This window comes from Centropristis striata, chromosome 7 (assembly GCF_030273125.1).
Source record: "Centropristis striata isolate RG_2023a ecotype Rhode Island chromosome 7, C.striata_1.0, whole genome shotgun sequence".
In the NCBI taxonomy this organism is placed as follows: Eukaryota; Metazoa; Chordata; class Actinopteri; order Perciformes; family Serranidae; genus Centropristis; species Centropristis striata.
Genome location: NC_081523.1, coordinates 5,837,347 through 5,855,293, shown reverse-complemented (window position 1 = coordinate 5,855,293; position 17,947 = coordinate 5,837,347). Strand labels below are relative to the sequence as shown.

At 38.5% G+C, this 17,947-nt stretch overlaps 1 protein-coding gene across 5 annotated transcripts in view; it reads right to left on the bottom strand.

Annotated features, from left to right (window-relative positions):
- Window positions 1-9,787: 9,787 nt before the first annotated feature.
- The window catches only part of susd2 (sushi domain containing 2), a 109,093-nt gene continuing 100,933 nt past the window's right edge, over window positions 9,788-17,947 (bottom strand). For all 5 annotated transcript variants that reach the window (XM_059336600.1, XM_059336599.1, XM_059336602.1 and 2 more), the window contains one exon: window positions 9,788-11,329. In XM_059336600.1, coding sequence (XP_059192583.1) covers window positions 11,293-11,329 — 37 coding nt within the window. In that variant the 3' untranslated portion in view covers window positions 9,788-11,292. The remainder of the gene's footprint in view (window positions 11,330-17,947) is intronic.

Here is a 17,947-nt window from a genome sequence, read left to right as displayed (position 1 = left end):
AGACCACCCATTACAGTATCAAGTGGTAATACTGTGTATCAACTCTAGCTCAAGAGCTCTAGCGCCACCAACAGGTCAAAGTTGAATGTTCCCGTTCATCCGTTTTTCACAAACGAGGTATCCATGACAACACGAATGCATTCAACTGCTTCTTGAAATCTAAAGGTGCTTTGTGTTATACTTTATTACAATATTGGTAAAAAAGTGTATTACATTATTGGGAAATGCACTTTATTACATTATCGGGAAGTTATTACATTATCAGGTTTTATCACATTTTCAATGGACTCAAGTGCATATTTTTATTACATTATCGGGGTTATTACATTATCGGGAATTTATTACATTATCAGGTTCTACAGGCCGCCAAAGCTTCACAGGGGGTCAAGAGGACTTCTTGATTTAAAGCCGTGTTAAAGAGTCCATCTAGTACTTTTGAAGGTATAAAAGGTTATGAAAAGCATAATTTTAGAGTTGAAATCATTCTAACCTTCCAGCAATCTTCTTCATCAGGAATAAACTTAACAAATGGAGGGTTTTTTTTACCTGCTGTGGTTACAAATTAAATGCACACTTGTAGGGTGGACATGGAGGTGGTGCCAAGTTCTAAGTATCTAGGTGTTTACCTGGGTAATAAGTTGGACTGGTCCCTAAACACAGACGCTCTCTACAAAAAGGGGCAGAGCTGCCGCTTTTTCTTCTTGAAGCTCAGATCTCTGGACATGTGTAGTACGATGCTGCAGATGTTTTATCAGTCTGTGGTGGTAGTGTGTTGTTTTATGCTGCAGTCTGCTGGGGAGGCAGCATCAGACACTGGAGGAGGTGGTGGAGAGATGACCTGTCAACATGTTGGAGGCCATCCTGAAATACCCAGATCATCCGCTACACAAAACCTTTATGGACCAAAAAAACAGCAGCGGACGTCTCCTCTCTCTCTGTTGCAGGACGGAGAGAAAAAAAAGATCCTTCTCTCCTACAGCCATCAGACTGTGTCATTCTTCAAGAGTTACCATAAAGTAATATAAATATAAATATAGTAATTTTGATTTGATTTTGGTTTTTATTTGATTTGAGCATACTGATTTAAATGACATTCCCTCATTTACAAAACTAGTACAGTGCTCGTAGGAAGTATGTATAGTGGGAGATGCAACATAAGAAGTGAATAAAGCTAAATCTCCGCTTAGCATGCTAATCGCTAATAACAGAATTTGCACATTACATGCAGACCACAACAACGTCTGCAACTCCATAAAACACTTACTTTTCATAAGGTACCACACCATCCAGCACGTACACATTGAACATTGATATTCAATGGAAACTATTTGAATATTATTGGAAAATCGAACCTTGTAGTGAACTTTAAAACTCCTAAAGATAGGTAGGCTAAATAGACTTACAGATGAGATGAGTCAGGGTGGAAATCCAGAGTGAATTGTGTTACTGACCAGGTGTAGGCCTATCACACAATGTGGCGGAGCTCCACTAAAAGGGGGCGGAGCTCCCCTAAAAGGCGTCCGATCAGAAACAGTGCAATGCTGCAACACGTCCTACGTAAATAATGATATTTAGAAAAATGAATTCAAAAATCTTCAAAATCGAGGATGCACACCTTCGTGCCATGAGCAAGACACATAGGAAATCTGAGGTCAGTCTGACTAACGGTCAGAGAGAAATTAACTAGACACACACACACACACACACACTTGTTGCTTTATAGATGTTGCAATAGCAGCAAAAGGGAGAATTAAGTATAACAAAGAGAAACATGACTACACAAGAATCCTTATCCAAGAGGTAATTTGGCATGCAGATGAAAAGGCACTTCAACATTTTAAAAAAACTCTCTTGCTCGTGTGCCATTGGTTGAACCATGGCGTGCCTCAGGTTGACCCCTGGTCTGCAGCCTTTGCCGGCTCAGTAGTGCGTAAATAAAAGACCACACAACAATCAAACATGTGGCTTTAAATGGGATCTGATTAAAGAAGATGAAATCAAAGGAAAAGGGCTGCAGGTTGCGGTCAAAAAAGAGATACGGAGAAGCAGGGTCGCAGGAATTCATGTTTGTGAATGAACTTCTTCCAAAGGGAAACAAACAACCAGAACAGAGCACAAGTTCATTGTTGCAAAGAAGTGCCACGATTCCCATCTTTATTCATGAGAACACTTGATCTGTGCATAAAAAGCTTTCTGAAAATGTGTTTTTATTCCTTTCAGTTAAGGAATCAGACGGGGAATGTTGTTTGAGGATTATCACCACTAAAATGATTTCTCAGGATGAGAATGAGCCTTTGAAAATATTTCCCCTCTCGGCGAATAAAAGGCGAACGCTGACAATTCTTTATTTATTTTCCCCTCTCACTTGTCTTTTGTCAGTGCCCTGCGCTGCTTTGCATTTGAATCACTCCAAATCGGGAAATCGCTTCCACCCAGTTCCCGTGTTTATGAAAACACAAGTTTCCAAGAGCCTGCAATGAATTTATATTTGGTACAAGCTACGTAGTGCATCTCACTCACTCCCCTGGCAACGTGCCCCTCCACAAGCTTTCCATGGAGGTTTGCCCCCCCCCCCCCACCCGGTTTCCACAGAGCCGACTGATTGATTTGCTCTTTAATGGCTTCCTGTGTCGGGCACGGTCTAGGACGAACATCTGTAAGGGTGGATTGGGCATGTTGGGTCTGTTTTGCTCTGCTACGCTCATCTGTGGTGTAGTAAAGTGAGGTATCTGCCTTTTCTGTGGCCTGGGAGAATGACGTGCTCCATTATAAAAAGAACTGACTCCAATGAAAAATGAGCCTTGGGTCCTAACGGCCGCTGGTCGCTGAGTGGATTACATTGCCTCAGGGGATGAAGTTCAGCCTCTGATGTTGATGACTGAGACGGGGGAACACTAGTAGCTCGCCTGTGAGTGATAAAGTTATACTGAGTGTTAATGTCAAGAGCAGTTTGTGTTTGAAGAGCCACTTCTATGAGTCCTCGCAGAAGCTGAGGTTCAGCTGTGGGTCGGAGAGTGGACTTCAGTGTGAGTTGTGCATGCCAATAGCTGCCACGGCTCTCAAAAGAGTGGTAACACTGCTTATGATCCCACTAAATTAGGCTTGTGAATATTTATTTTTTGAATATTTCATCTTGTGGAGGGCTCATTGCATGAGTGAAATATGGTCTCAAAGACATAAAATGCAAGTCTCCTTCAAAAAAAAACAAAAAAAGGCACACTGTAGGGTTTGTGCAAAACTAAAATGCATCTATTTAACCCTCTATGGTACGCATTATAATGCCAGTTAGGGAAAAAAAAAGTTTGGAGTGTTTTTTGTTGTTGTCTTAAAATAGACTAAATTAACATAATCTGAAGAAATTTAACAATTCTGTTTTTTTGTTGAAGTTTTTGGGGTTTGTTGCCCGTAGGCAACATTGTACCATAACAGTGCACAAGTGAAAAAGAAAGTTTTTAAAATTAATTTGAACATAATTTATTTAATAAACATGTGTAAAAGACACAGTAGATTCAACAGGGTACAATACATAACATTTTACATTTAAAAACATTATAAAAGGAACTTTTTTAACCAGTTTCTTGTCTGAATGTTGTCTGTAGGAAACATTGTACCATTGAACCAACGACCCATTGAAATGAATGTCTTCAACAGTCTAAGTGTATAAAACTATCAGAAATGAAGGTTTACTCACCTATCACTAGGAATATATTTTTTTCCAGATGGAAAAGAGCCAGGAAATGACGTTTTGATTATTTAGGGTGCAAAATGGCAAAGCTGTTTCCTTTGGAAAAGTCTGCAAAATAGGGTTTCAATATGGCCTCCTGGAGGTCATGTGACAAATTAAAGCATTGCTATTGGTTCCCTATACTCTTCCCTCTTTTTTAAAGTATCGCATCACTCAAAAAGATGCATTGTAGAAATTTGACAGGCCAAAAATGGGGCAACACCGTACCATAGAGGGTTAACATGAGAAAATGTGTTTAAAATGAACAACGTAGGTCTTTGTAAGCAGTATGTTCCAAGCCTACTAACTAATAATAATAATAATAATAATAAACTTTATTTGTACCTTTCATACATAGAAGAAGGAAATTACAGGCACCAAGTGCTCCACATTGAACGGACATAAAGATGAACATATTATAAACATAATAAAAGCATTCAATTCATGAAACGAAAGTTAAAATATAGATAATAAAAAGTGCAGCAGAGCAACTTAAGTGCTTTATTATTGTGTGTTTTGGGTCTGTTCCATATTATTGTCCCAACGAACACAAAGTCCCAAACTGGTTTTGTCTAATCCAAATTAATCCCCCAATAATTCACCCCAGAAAGTCTCCCCACACATCACACTCACAGCTTGCTCAGTTTGGTTGGAGTCCAGTATAAAACTGTCTCAGACCCTGACAGCCCAAACTCCACCAACTGCAAAGTCAACTGTGTTTTAAAATCATAGTGCAAGCATTGAACATAAGAAATGATGAGGTGTTGTATTGTGTTGCACTGAAGTGTAAGATTTTCAATCTTCAAATAAGTAAAAGTAGCAATACGAGATTCAAAATCTCCCTGGTGGATTATTTCTTTTTCTTTTCTTTTTTTTCTTCTATTTGCTCTTTTACATATGCCTACCTTTCCCAGTTTGTTGAAAATTCTCAACTGTAATACACTTTACTTTCTGCATCTTGTTTCTTATTTTGTAAACAAAAAAAAAAACCTTGATTGTGAGTGACAGAAATACTATTGTATATTATCTGAAAGTAAGCACTGTATTATAATGCTCTCACAAAATAAAATAAAAAAAGTAAAAAAAAAAAAAAAGTAAAAAAAGATGTTTCTGATAAAGATGCTGATAAAGACCTGTGTTGGTCGCAATGTGTCAGACATTTAAAATACATTTTTCACGTACAAAAAAAAAGGCATTTAAGTTTTGCTCAAAGGAAACTTGCATGTTATATTTTTTGAGAACATAAGATGGAATAAGCATACCAGAAACAGAAAACCTCATTTATTATGAGTCTTTTTGAATCACAGCACTGAAACAAATTGCAGGAAATTGGAAAAGGACAACAAGCCAAGGGTGAATTAGTCAAAAAAACACAATTCCGGGAAGTTAAATAATGGAGGAATTAACTCATAAAATGCATATTATTGCGGTATGTTAGAAAAAAGGTGATGTCAAATAACAGAAGAATCTTTTTGAGAGAGGTTTTGATTCTAGTTTACCTTATTTTTTCTATTTTCATTGCATTGTCATAATGTTCTGACCAATTTTAGAAGGGAAATATTAACTGATTACTAATGTGGCAGCAGATGTACTAATTATGTTTTTTAATTGGATTGAAAACAGGCTTTTACTATGTAGATTTTGCACTGAAATGAGTATGCAAAGGTACTCAAAAGGCTGCAAATAACTTTCTTTAAGTATATTTGGCAGGATTTTTTACATTATTATACATTGTACATAGAATTGGAGAAGTAGTCCTACACAGTTTTCAGCCATCAGTAATTGATAAAGGAGAGAACATTTCAATTGTCTTTGCTCTAATATTTATATGTGCAATAGATCTTTGTTGTTATCTGCCTTTGATTGGATTTTGACCTTTATGTTTCCAGCTGCGGAAGATGATTATTTAACTCAGGGGTCTCAAACTTGCGGCCCGCGGGCCAATTGTGGCCCTCGTGACGATATTTTGTGGCCCCCACCTTGATATGAAAGTTTAATGTGAGTTTTATATGAATGGCACTTTACCGTGTTGTGTGTGGAAGGTCCCTTTTATTACTTTTTTTTGTTAATTTTGTGTCTTTTTTTGTGTTAATTTTGTGTCTTTTTTAAATAATTGTGTGTCGTTTTTAATAATTGTGTGTCTTTTTTGGTAATTGTGTGTCCTTTTTTGGTAATTTTGTGTCTTTTCTGGTAATTTTGTGTCTTTTTGGGTCATTTTGTGTCTTTTTTTTAGTAATTTTGTGTCTTTTTTGGTCATTTTGTGTCTTTTTTAAAAAGTAATTTAGTGTTTTTCAGTCATTTTGTGTCTTTTTTTTGTAATGTTGTCTTTTTTGGTCATTTTGTGTCTTTTTTTTTAGTAATTTTGTGTCTTTTTTGGTCATTTTGTGTCTTCTTTAAGTAATTTTGTGTCTTTTTTGTGTCATTTTGATACTGCCTCCAGCGGCCCCCAGGTAATTTTTAGTTTGAGACCCCTTATTTAACTGATTGTTTCTTGTAGGATTGTCCTATGTTTGCAAAAAGGGAATTTAAAAATAAAGTTAAAAAAAAAAAAAAATCAAGCTTGTGTTTTTATCTCGGTTAGGATCAGTTGACTTTGCTCAAATCTTCCCCCTCGACATTAAGTGTTCACGTTGCCAGTAACAAACACAAAACACAAATGTGTTTGGGCAAACACCTTAATCCTGAAATCCATCTTTATTTCAACCTACGCCTTAAAATTAGGAGTTAACATCAGAAGGTGCTGCTCAACCATGAGGTATTAGGAGGTAAGGGACAAAGTACACCTGCAAAGCTGGAGTTGACATGAAACAAAAAGAGAAAAAAAAGCACACCCAAAACAAAAGCTTCATCCAAAAGCCACTTCAGAAGCCTTTCTTCATAATCCAGGGCTGTGGAGCGGATCTGAGAAATGGGAAAAGTCCCACGTGAAAGCAACAGGCTTGCACAGAACACATTAGCATTTACTTGTGTTTGAGTTTGATTGAACTAATTATGCCGGGTTGTTGGGATGATAAGCGAGCGTAAACATTCAGGGTTAGAGCGGGCCTCCGCAGAGATGAAAACCCTCCACTTTCACGCACACGCAATTAATCAGCATCTGACTCTGCAAACAGACGTGGCGGCTTGCTCCACTGCCTCTCGCATAAGCACTGACTGACACTTGAAAGCGGGGAAATTTTCACCCAGTTAGGAGATTATACAGCGAGTGAGTCAAATCTGAGGTGATACTGTAGAAAGAGCCCAGACAGCGACACACAGGGAGGCTTAATGGCTCTTTGTGAGAGAATCAGGAGCTGTTTCATTACCAGGTAACACCACATGTGATGTGGGTTCTACTAAAACATGCCTGTTAAGGACATTAATGTGTTTTTACTATGTAGATTTTGGACTGAAATGAGTATGCAAAGGTACTCAAAAGGCTGCAAATGACTTTCTTTAAGTATATTTGGCAGGATTTGTACATTATTATATATTATACATAGAATTAGAGAAGTAGTCCTACACATTACTGCCTGTTCACTGTCAATTTTCAGTCATCAGTAATTGATAAAGGAAAGAACATTTCAATTGTCTTTCACAGCACTGAAACAAATTGCAGGAAATTGGAAAAGGACAACACGCCAAGGGTGAATTAGTCAAAAAAACACAATTCCGGGAAGTTAAATAATGGAGGAATTAACTCATAAAATGCATATTATTGTGGTATGTTAGAAAAAAGGTGATGTCAAATAACAGAAGAATCTTTTCGAGAGAGGTTTTGATTCTAATTTACCTTATTTTTTCTATTTTCATTGCATTGACATAATGTTCTGACCAATTTTAAAGGGAAATATTCACTGATTACTAATGTGGCAGCAGATGTACTAATTGTTTTTTAACTGGAATGAAAACAGACTTTTACTATGTAGATTTTGGACTGAAATTGGTATGCAAAGGTACTCAAAAGGCTGCAAATAACTTTCTTTAAGTATATTTGGCAGGATTTGTACATTATTATATATTATACATAGAATTGGAGAAGTCGTCCTACACATTACTGCCTGTTCACTGTCAGTTTTCAGCCATCAGTAATTGATAAAGGAAAGAACATTTCAATTGTCTTTGCTCTAATATTTATATGTGCAATAGATCTTTGTTGTTATCTGCCTTTGATTGGATTTTGACTTTATGTTTCCAGCGGCGGAAGATGATTATTTAACTCAGGGGTCTCAAACTTGCGGCCCGTGGGCCAATTGCGGCTCCTGATATGAAAGTTTAATGTGAGTTTTATATGAATGGCACTTTACTGTGTTGTGTGTGGAAGGTCCCTTTAATTACTTTTTTGGTAATTTTTAATTTTTTAATTTTAATAGAACCAAGGTTATAATAGTTTGGGATTTGTCATTAGTTTTAGTTTTAATTTTGTTGTGAATTTGTGTTTTCAAATTCAGTTAGTTTTCATTAGTTTTAAGAGTGAGTTTGCTAGTTTTAGTTTAGTTTTTATTAGTTTTAGTTTTTTTGTAATGGGCTATGTGTTGGGTGCAAGATTCAAAAAGGTCATAATAATTTTTGCCTTTATTTCCTTTGTTTTATCCTTCTTAGTCCCAATAAGGTTATTAACTCTTACATTTATGAGTGTTTTGAATTTTGGTTGGAGTGTAAACATCCCAGTCTCAGTAAACATATTTACCATGTGTTCCTGCAGGTTCACTAACCAGCAGCTGTTTAGTTGGAGCTAAATAAATACATTTCATATCAACCAAAAAGGATTATGCAGTGTTTCCCCGACATGTATTCTGCTGCCGCTGCTGGATTTTCAGCATCACTGCAAAAAAATGTGATTTGTAATATCATGGTTGAATTGAAGACTTTCTTTGAGTGTTGCTGCAGCGACACTTTTGTGCAAGTGCACTTCGGATTACCATAATAACTGCAAGTGCTATCAGAAAAATGCCAATGTTTTTTAAAGCTGAGAAGTTGCTTTTTACAGCCAATTTGGTGTCATTATGGTAATTTTACTTCCTCTCCTGGAAACCCACAAAGCAGGAATACACACATTTAGCGGTGGATAAATAGAAACACTGGATTACGTATGAAAAAAGTTGACAAAGACGAAAACAAAGGACAATTTCACTATAATAGTATATACTATATATATTAGTTTTAGTTAGTTTTGTAACCTTACAATTAGGGTTGTCACAATATCGATACCATCAGGATAAAAACAAAGACCCCAAAATTTTACAGAAATATTCTTATTAACAAGAAAAATGCAACATGTAAAAACTAACAGAACCACAGGTTAAATATAATAAAAATATAATAAATAAAAAAACAGTTGTGCAAAAAGAAACTGCAACTATGATAACAAGCTTCAGATACTCGATACTTTTGAAAATTAGTATTGTATCCGGATACAACGTTTTAGAATCGATGCTTTTTTGAGTATCGATACTTTTGACAACCCTACTTACAATACAGTTTTAGTTAGTTATCATTTCTTAAAAAACACTTGTTTTTATTTTAATTTCAGCATTTTTTTTTCCAATTCTAGTTTCCCTTATTTTGTTAGTTTTTGTTCACTATAATAACCCTGAAAAGAACTTTAGGGTTCCAAGAGTCTCTGCCTGAGAAGCAGCAACAGTCTGCAGGAGCTGCTAATAGTTGCACAACCGAGAGTTAGAAAACAGTGTTCACATGAGGCAAAAAAACATCAAAGCCTTCCAAGTCCAGCAGACCAGATTATTTCAATTAGTCTCCAACGAGAAACCTTCTTCTTCCCCAGCTGGACCCCCACCTATCACTGCCAGGGATCAGCCAAACAGGACCCTGTCACCCTGTTTCCTTTTACCCCCCCAAAGGCTTTGTTTTTGGAAAAGGAGAAGTGAGTCAGGTTCAAAGTGGAGGAGGAGGCCGCGGGGTAACATGAGACGACCAACTGTCCGGCGGGGCATGCAGCGACATGCCTGCTGGTTTGAAAAGGGGATGATTATTTATTTCTGAGCTCTAAACACACAAATGTAAAACTTACCGCTGCGTAAACAGTCGGTTTGTTACAAATAAAGCTCCACAGGATCGTAACGTAATATCATTTATTGATTCTTTCATTTGATTTTAAGTGAAAACATTTACAGATGCATTAAAGCAATTACGTTCTCCAGATACAGATATGTATCAGTGCAAAGAAAACTCAGAAAGCAAGTGTTGATGTAGTGCAATAAGGTGACCTTTATGTAACATTTGTGGATTTTTCTTTCTCAGTCACTCAGCAAAACCCTTCGTTTGACTGAAGGCTCCCGGCCCACACAAAGGCAACACGAGTTCAGAGTCTCTCAACCAGAGAAATGATCAGGTTCACTTCACATTTGACATGAACATGAACACATCTGGTCCTATTTTAGAGTGAACGGGAGAAGGGAGTGTTGATTGTAATGATGATATCTCTGCGTAGTATTTATACAGTTCTCTCTCTAGCGAAGATCGGACGTTCAGTCATGCAAAAAGGGGAATATAAAAACAATCATCAGCATTTTTCCTTTACCTCAATACCCTCAATCCTCACCCCATGCGCCACTTACCACGACCTGGAGGTTTTCCAAGCTAAACAAGAGGGAAAACACGAGGCCAAACAAGCGATGAAAGCCTAACTAGAGCCTGAGGTTTTTTTCCTGATAAGGTCAACAGGTCAAGAGAAGCCAAACAACACAACTGCATATGATTTTAGCCTCTAAACACATTTGTTGCCATCGGCAGCATAGCTGCAAATTTCGCCGTGAAGTGGTGTGATCCATAATCCGACAGCTGTGATGGTTTCGCACAGGGATGGGCAACTGGAGGCCCGGGGGCCGCATACGGCCCGCACCCTCACTTCAAGTGGCCCTCAGTACAACTACATGCATTTGAGCATGAAATCTTAAAAGTGCAGAAAATGCACAAAATGATTTCTTGCAATTAACCCATAAGAACCCAGAGCCAGTAATCCTTCAAAAGGAAAATTATGGGGATATGCCATAGACCAAGTGGACCTTATGATATATCTTATTTTTAAATGAATAAACTAGACACCTTTTCTGCTTACAGAAACACAAAATTGCCTTTTTCTTTGCATCTCCACCACATTTCTCAAAATTGTGACTTTAATAGTGCTGCTAGTCAACAAATTCCATTCGAGAATAAACAAATAACACTGCCTTACTGGACGGCTTCTCAACAAGCTGCTGTAGCTGTAGAACACTAAAAAACACACTTATCTACCTGAGAAAACATACATGAACATTACTAGAACATTTAAAATGTCACCATGGGTTCTTATGGGTTATTGTTGTTCTGCTGTTCTTGCACTGAACACAAAAGAAATCACAGTAAGTGTTTTTTTGTTGTTGCTTCAAACCTTTTGTATTCCTATTTATACTGTTAAACATGCATTTGAGCATGAAATATGTTAAGTTACTGCACTGCAAACATATTTAAAATTGCAGTTTCATCATATCTGGTTAAGTGCACGCTCCTATATGTGGCCCTGTGGTAGTGAACATGAAAAACTGTGGCCCCCTGCAGCATTTAAGTTGCTCATCCCTGGTTTAGCAGGTTTATTCTTGAGTCACCATCTGGTCCTTTTTCTTCTCCCTGAAAACAAAAAAAGAAAGAAGAGTCACTGAAACAACACTGGATTAAAATTCATAAGGAACTAATAAAAATGAGGAACATTTTTACACTCTTCTGTTTTGGTTTGTCCTCCATTATCCTCACCTTTCCAAATAAATAGCCATCCAGCCTGCATGCACTGCTGCTCCGCAGGAGTTGAATAAGTGACGTAATGTGGAACAATTGTTTAATCAAAAGTGACCGCAAGAAAATAGTCTGGTGACCTTGCATCAGGGCAGGGATCATTTTCAACTTGCTCCTTAATAACAGACTTTATTGCTCTTATTAATAGTGTTTTATTAACAGCACGTATAAAACTTAGTCGCTCATTAGGGACACTTGCAAAACAGGGACATAAATGTTGAAGGGCAAATGTGCTGAGCCCTCCCAGGGTATTTGAACAGCTAACACATTATATAACTGCTTTACAGCCAATATTAACAAGCTCATGGTCGTTTTCAAAAGGGGTCCCTTGACCTCTGACCAACTTTATGCTAGTATAGTACTTTTCTGCAGTCCAACTGTGGTATTTTTGCCACTTGTATTTCAATATTTCTGCATACTGGGGTCCCTAAACAATCTTAGATTTGCATAAACTGTGTTTCACTGTAGTATGACAATTTCTTGAAACTTGACCTCAGTGTATGAAATGACCTGTTATTACCTCTAGTTTAATCACAGCCCCATGAAACTTTACAACCACAAACTAGAGACCTGGAGCATTCAGAGGATGTGCAGCTTTCCTACGTTCATTGACGGGTTTATTGGTTCCAGAAAGAAGTTCTTGCCATCCAATTGCCAAAAAACTCAAAAATGTCAAACGTTTCTGAAACCAAATCACAGCAAGGATTTTCTACAGTGTTCCTAAAGGTCTTGTTGTCTTAATGTATTATTTTGGATGGATTTTCAACCAATTTTATAAATTTTCGAGTGGTCAAAAATGTTTAAATTTGTCCCAAATCTGTGCAACAAATAGTTTCAACCCCCAAAATTGCTGCAACAACTTATATGACATACTTGAGCAGGTGAATGCTACTATCACAATGTTACAAACCCTGAGACTCTTTCACAATTTTAATTAATAAATTAATTAACTAATTTTCATTTATACAACTTGACACTGAATCCCAAATTACTCTTCAGGTTCCCAGCTTTTAGATGATGCACACCACTTCTATGTGGTGTGCTCCTGTTGACCTGCTACCTCCCCCTAAATACCCCCTGCCCCCCACCCTAACCCTAAAAAAATAAAGAGGTAGAAGAAATGGGGAACAAAATCCTCAGCGTCTCTTCAAACATGCACACTGAAGTTCAGCTGAAGCTAAATATGAGGAATCAGCTGTCTCAGTCAGATCAGGTGATTATCATCCAAAGTTAGTCTTTATAGTATGAAATCCCTCCAGTGCAGCTTAGAAACACTCTCCAGAGGAACACAGAGGAGGAATTCTCAACCAAAACTTTAGAATATCCCAATTTAGTTCTACCATCCATGAATGCTGAGGCTTCATCATTTGTACCCTCAGGTGTGCTTAAACTACAGGTTATGAGCTTTGAAATACAAAAATGTGAAATGTTAAGCTTCAAACAAGCTGAAACAAAATCCACAGAATGCATCACAAATATCAATCCTGTCCAAATGTTGCTTTTGTCTGCAACACCTAAATACTGAGCTTTAATGCTCAATAAAAGCGCAGAATTTCGAGAGACCTCAGCATTCATCCTTGAACACTTATTGGCTCATATTTTTCAACCTCTGCAATGTTTTTTTTTTTTTTTTCTCAAATGTGAGCTTTTTAGACAACAACAACAACAACAACAACAACACTCAGCACAACACTGGTCTAGCCCATGGGTAGGCAACCTGAGGCTCTGGAGCCACATGCAGCTCTTCAGGCCCTAAGCAGTGGCTCTCTGTCACTGTAACAGAAAAAAATTAAACGTAATGAAACGGTTATTTCTTTACATTTTAATTGTCATTTATCATCGTTGTAGGCCCAATTCTTCAACTGTAAAAATGTGTAGTTTATGTACAGCATTATTAATCAACTAAAATATGCATCATTGCTTGCAAAAGCTCACACCCCGGTGCCTTGAACTCTACATTCTAACTACCTCAAGTCAACTTTTGAGTTTTGCCTAGCTAGGCGAGCTTTCAATTACAAATTTGCACTTGGGTCCTCATTGCATTCTGACAAAATCATATTAATAAATGCTCATTATGACCTATTAGTAATGTTGGTAGGGTGATTTGGAATAAGTATGCAGTTGTATCTTCATTGTAAAGCTAGAAATAGGGTTTGTGGCTCCATTCCGACATTTTTACTCTTTTTTTTGGCCAACAATGGCTCTTTTGCTCTTAATGGTTGCAGACCCCTGGTCTAGACAGTCGATACACATTTACAGGTGCATCTCAATCCAGTAGAATATGATGGAAAAGTCCATTCCCAGTAGCTTAAGTCAATGCCCCAACCAAGTATTGGGTCATATAGATGGACATACTTTTCAGAGGTCAACATTTCCATATTAAACATACTTTTTAAAATAGCTTTTTTGGTCTGCTCCCCGTATCAGAAACAAGATGGCGACACAAGTTGGCGTCGAGTGTAAAGTGAACTCGATGCTTCCAACGAGCCACAAATCAACGGGTGACGTCCATTATTTATATACAGTCTATGGTCCATATCTTAGTCCATTTATCCCCATCAATATCTACACCAAGTTCACCTTGCCACATCTGCATAACACCCTGTACATTTATCACATCAGTGTGGCTTAAGACACTGTAAAAGGGAATAATGGATTTCTTAGCTGGGCCGAGGAGGAGTAATTCTTCACCTGCAGATATAGTGGCATCACCTCTGCTTTGTGTTTGAGAAGTCCCATCGTATTTCTTTCACACACTCGAGTGAGATACTTGTTTTAGAAACATTCTGAGTTGAGACACTTCCTCCCTCACTGCTTTGGATCCATCTCACCAGGTTCAGACAAAGCCCCCCTCTGCCTTTTTGATGTGTCATATAACAGAAGTGGAGTAGACATGATGGTACGCACACACAAACACACTCACATCTTATGGTGTAATGACTTTCGTACTGCTGTGGTGAGCTGCCAGCAGACCTGTTGAAACCTGCGGAGTAACCCTAGATGTGGAAAGTACCCCTGCAAGTCTGAGTCTGAGACACAAGTTACTGAGGCGCAGGAGGCCTTCACTACCTACCTGCCGCACACACACACACACACACACACACACACACATGGTTGTGTAGTATCACTGCTTCTGTCCTCCAGACACGCAACCCAGACACGATCTGAAACACAGTAAGACCCCCGCTACTTGCATCCTGCTATGCTTCTGATGTTTTGAGGAATCAATGTGTCTGCACTTGTTGGTGTATGTGTGTGTGTGTACATTTGTGTGTGTGTGTGTGTGCTCATGCATGTCCACTCACACTCAAGGAATGTATAAGATTTCTGCTTCTGCTACTGTATGTTTCCTGGCTGTGTGTGTCCCTGGTCTCCTATACGAGCATGTGTAGCAGCATGTTGTGTGTGTGAGATCACCTCCCTCACATCTGCAGACCTCTTGACACTCTCCGTCTCTTTTTACACCTGGCCTCCCCTGATCAAGGCTTCAAGACTTGAAAACAGAGCAATTTCATCTGCCCCGAGTGCTGCTGCGAGCGGGGAGGAGGCTCTTGACTCCTTACATTCATCTGCTGGAGTTATGTCGGGGGGAAAGCCCAAATGAAGTCTATGAGGCCATAAAACAGGCCTTTAATTTGCTCGTATACGCCCAGGGAGTAGTGTTAGCCTCTCTGGACTGCAGTCATAATCCCACAGGGTATATGGGGTTATTTGGTTTGATCAGATCAGGAAGAAATTTATGAGTAGCGGTAAAGAGGCTGGGACATGTTGGATATCAAACAGGCAGGTGGGATTCATTGCTTTTGTGTTTTTGGGCCTCTGTTGGCGCTGCAAAGAGGTTTTTGACTATCGGGAGGAAATGGGAGGGGAGAAGACCTCTAGCTATGCACCGGGTTTCACAAGATAACAAGCTGCGTCCTATTTCCAACATATGATCTGTTATTTCAAAGACAGAATGAAAGATATCTGGGTGCCATGGCTGGAGGCCAACCCAACAGAAAAACAAAGCATTATTTGGGCCTTAATTCAGTGTTTGTCTGACCAGAGGAGACCTTTCCATCGCTGGTTTGTACTGAGAAAGAGAGCAAGAGCGGGAAATAACCAGACAAGTTGTAGTTTTTCTTGTTAGTGGCGGAGTCTGCCATCCCCAGGCACTATTTATACCTCACATACAAGACAAATTCACAAGAAACAATGTACTTATGTTACTGTTGGTAGATTATGGTGCGTTCATGTGCTCCTGGGATCGCCCAATTTCCCAACTTTGATGTGTTCATGAGTCGTAATGTGGAAACAACATGGACGTGACAAAGATGTATTCTATGTAACATGTTTAAACGACATGTTAATAGCTGTTTAGCACTAAATATCTCTTTTTAAAGACAGCTTTATTGTCAATTTCTTCACATGTAGCAGACATACAAAGGAATTGAAATTATGCTTGTAACAATCGCCCCTTGGCCTAGAGCAGGGATGTCCAAACTATTCCACAAAGGGCCGTGTGGCTGCAGGTTTTCATTCCAACCAAGCAGCAGCACACCAGACTTGACTCAGTTAATCAACTGATCTCAGTCTTCAGACAGTTAATTGGTCAAACTGTGTGCTTTTGCTTGGTTGAAACAAAAACCTGCAGCCACACGGCCCTTTGTGGAATAGTTTGGACATCCCTGGCCTAGAGGTTCGGGCTTCTTTTGAATCCAGGACTGACAGGTAACTAATTTCTTAGTTACCTGAGAAATAAGACACAAAATTACCAAAAAAAGAAACAAAATTATTTAAAAAAGACACAAAATGACAGAAAAAAACAAAATTACTAAAAAAATAAACAAAATTATTTTTTTTTAAAAGACACAAAATTGCCAAAAAAGTAATTAAAGGGACCTTCCACCACAACACGGTAAAGTGCCATTCATATAAAACTCACATTTTCAAAGGAATTGAAATTATGTTTGTCACAATCGCCCCTTGGCCTAGAGGTTAGGAATTGGGCTTCTTTTGAATCCAGGACTGACAGGTAACTAATTTCTTCATTTCTAAAGTCTTGATAGGTGACATGCCACCATACCTCAGCACTTTATTAAACTGGTCACACAGAAATTATCCAACACACTCTAACGATTGCTTAATGCTCAATGTTCCCCGGACAAAAACTGAATTTGGAAAAACTGCTTTCAGTGTTTCTGCTGCATCGACCTGGAACATCTGACAACATTCACTCAAACTCAACACAGTTATAACTCTGGGCCAGTTTAAAACTATGATAACAATAACTCTGCCTTTCATTGCAACTGATTTTAATGTAAATTAATGTAAATTATGTCCCAAAATGTTCACATTTTCAGAGCTTTTGGACAGACTTGAGCTGGTGTTCACGTCAGTTTTCCCAGTCAGCAAATCATTTTATTTGTTACCATATAAATACAAATATTGATCTCATTGATATCAGCCTCACTGCTCACTATAGCAGCACTGTTGCCTGTATTGTTAATGCAGAAACATTTCCTGCTCCTTCAAATTAAATGTGTCTGATTGTCGAACCACAGCATAGCTTTCATTGTGAATAAGTCTCTGGAAATGCAGTGAATGCGCCCACTGCTTTACTATTTTAAGGGATGTAATAAATCTAATGTGTTAAATATAGATGAGTCAGCATTTAATTCATTAGTGGGACAAAAACAACTAAATAAGGGCTACATTAAACATTCATTTATTTAAATAGAAAAATCACTGTAGAAAAGTTTAAAAATAAATGCTTTATCGCGAGAATAAGGATATGTGTAACATCCCTCCTGCAGCATACACAGGTAACCTCACCTAGTGGCAACCTCACCTGGCGGTAACCTCACCTGGTGGTAACCTCACCTAGTGGCAACCTCACCTGGCGGTAACCTCACCTAGCGGTAACCTCACCTAGTGGTAACCTCACCTAGCGGCAACCTCACCTGGCGGTAACCTCACCTGGCGGTAACCTCACCTAGCGGTAACCTCACCTAGTGGTAACCTCACCTGGCGGAAACCTCACCTAGCGGTAACCTCGCCTAGTGGTAACCTCACCTAGCGGCAACCTCACCTGGCGGTAACCTCACATAGCGGTAACCTCGCCTAACAACAGAAACAGAGAGCTAATCGAAAAATGGCGAATCGTCAGGGAGACGAAAATGCTGAATATCTCAAAAAGAAAAAGAGAAGGTACCATGAAAGTCACATTGAGTTCGGCTTCATAGAAGCAATGGACAATGGGGGGGTCGCCAATGTTTACAATGGTAAAAATGAAATCATTTCGATTTCGATTGATATCAGCCGCACTGCTCACTATAGCAGCACTGTTGCTTGTATTGTTAATGCAGAAACATTTCCTGCTCCTTCAAATTAAATGTGTCTGACTGTCAAACCACAGGATAGCTTTCATTGTGAATAAGTCTCTGGAAATGCAATGAATGCGCCCACTGCTTTACT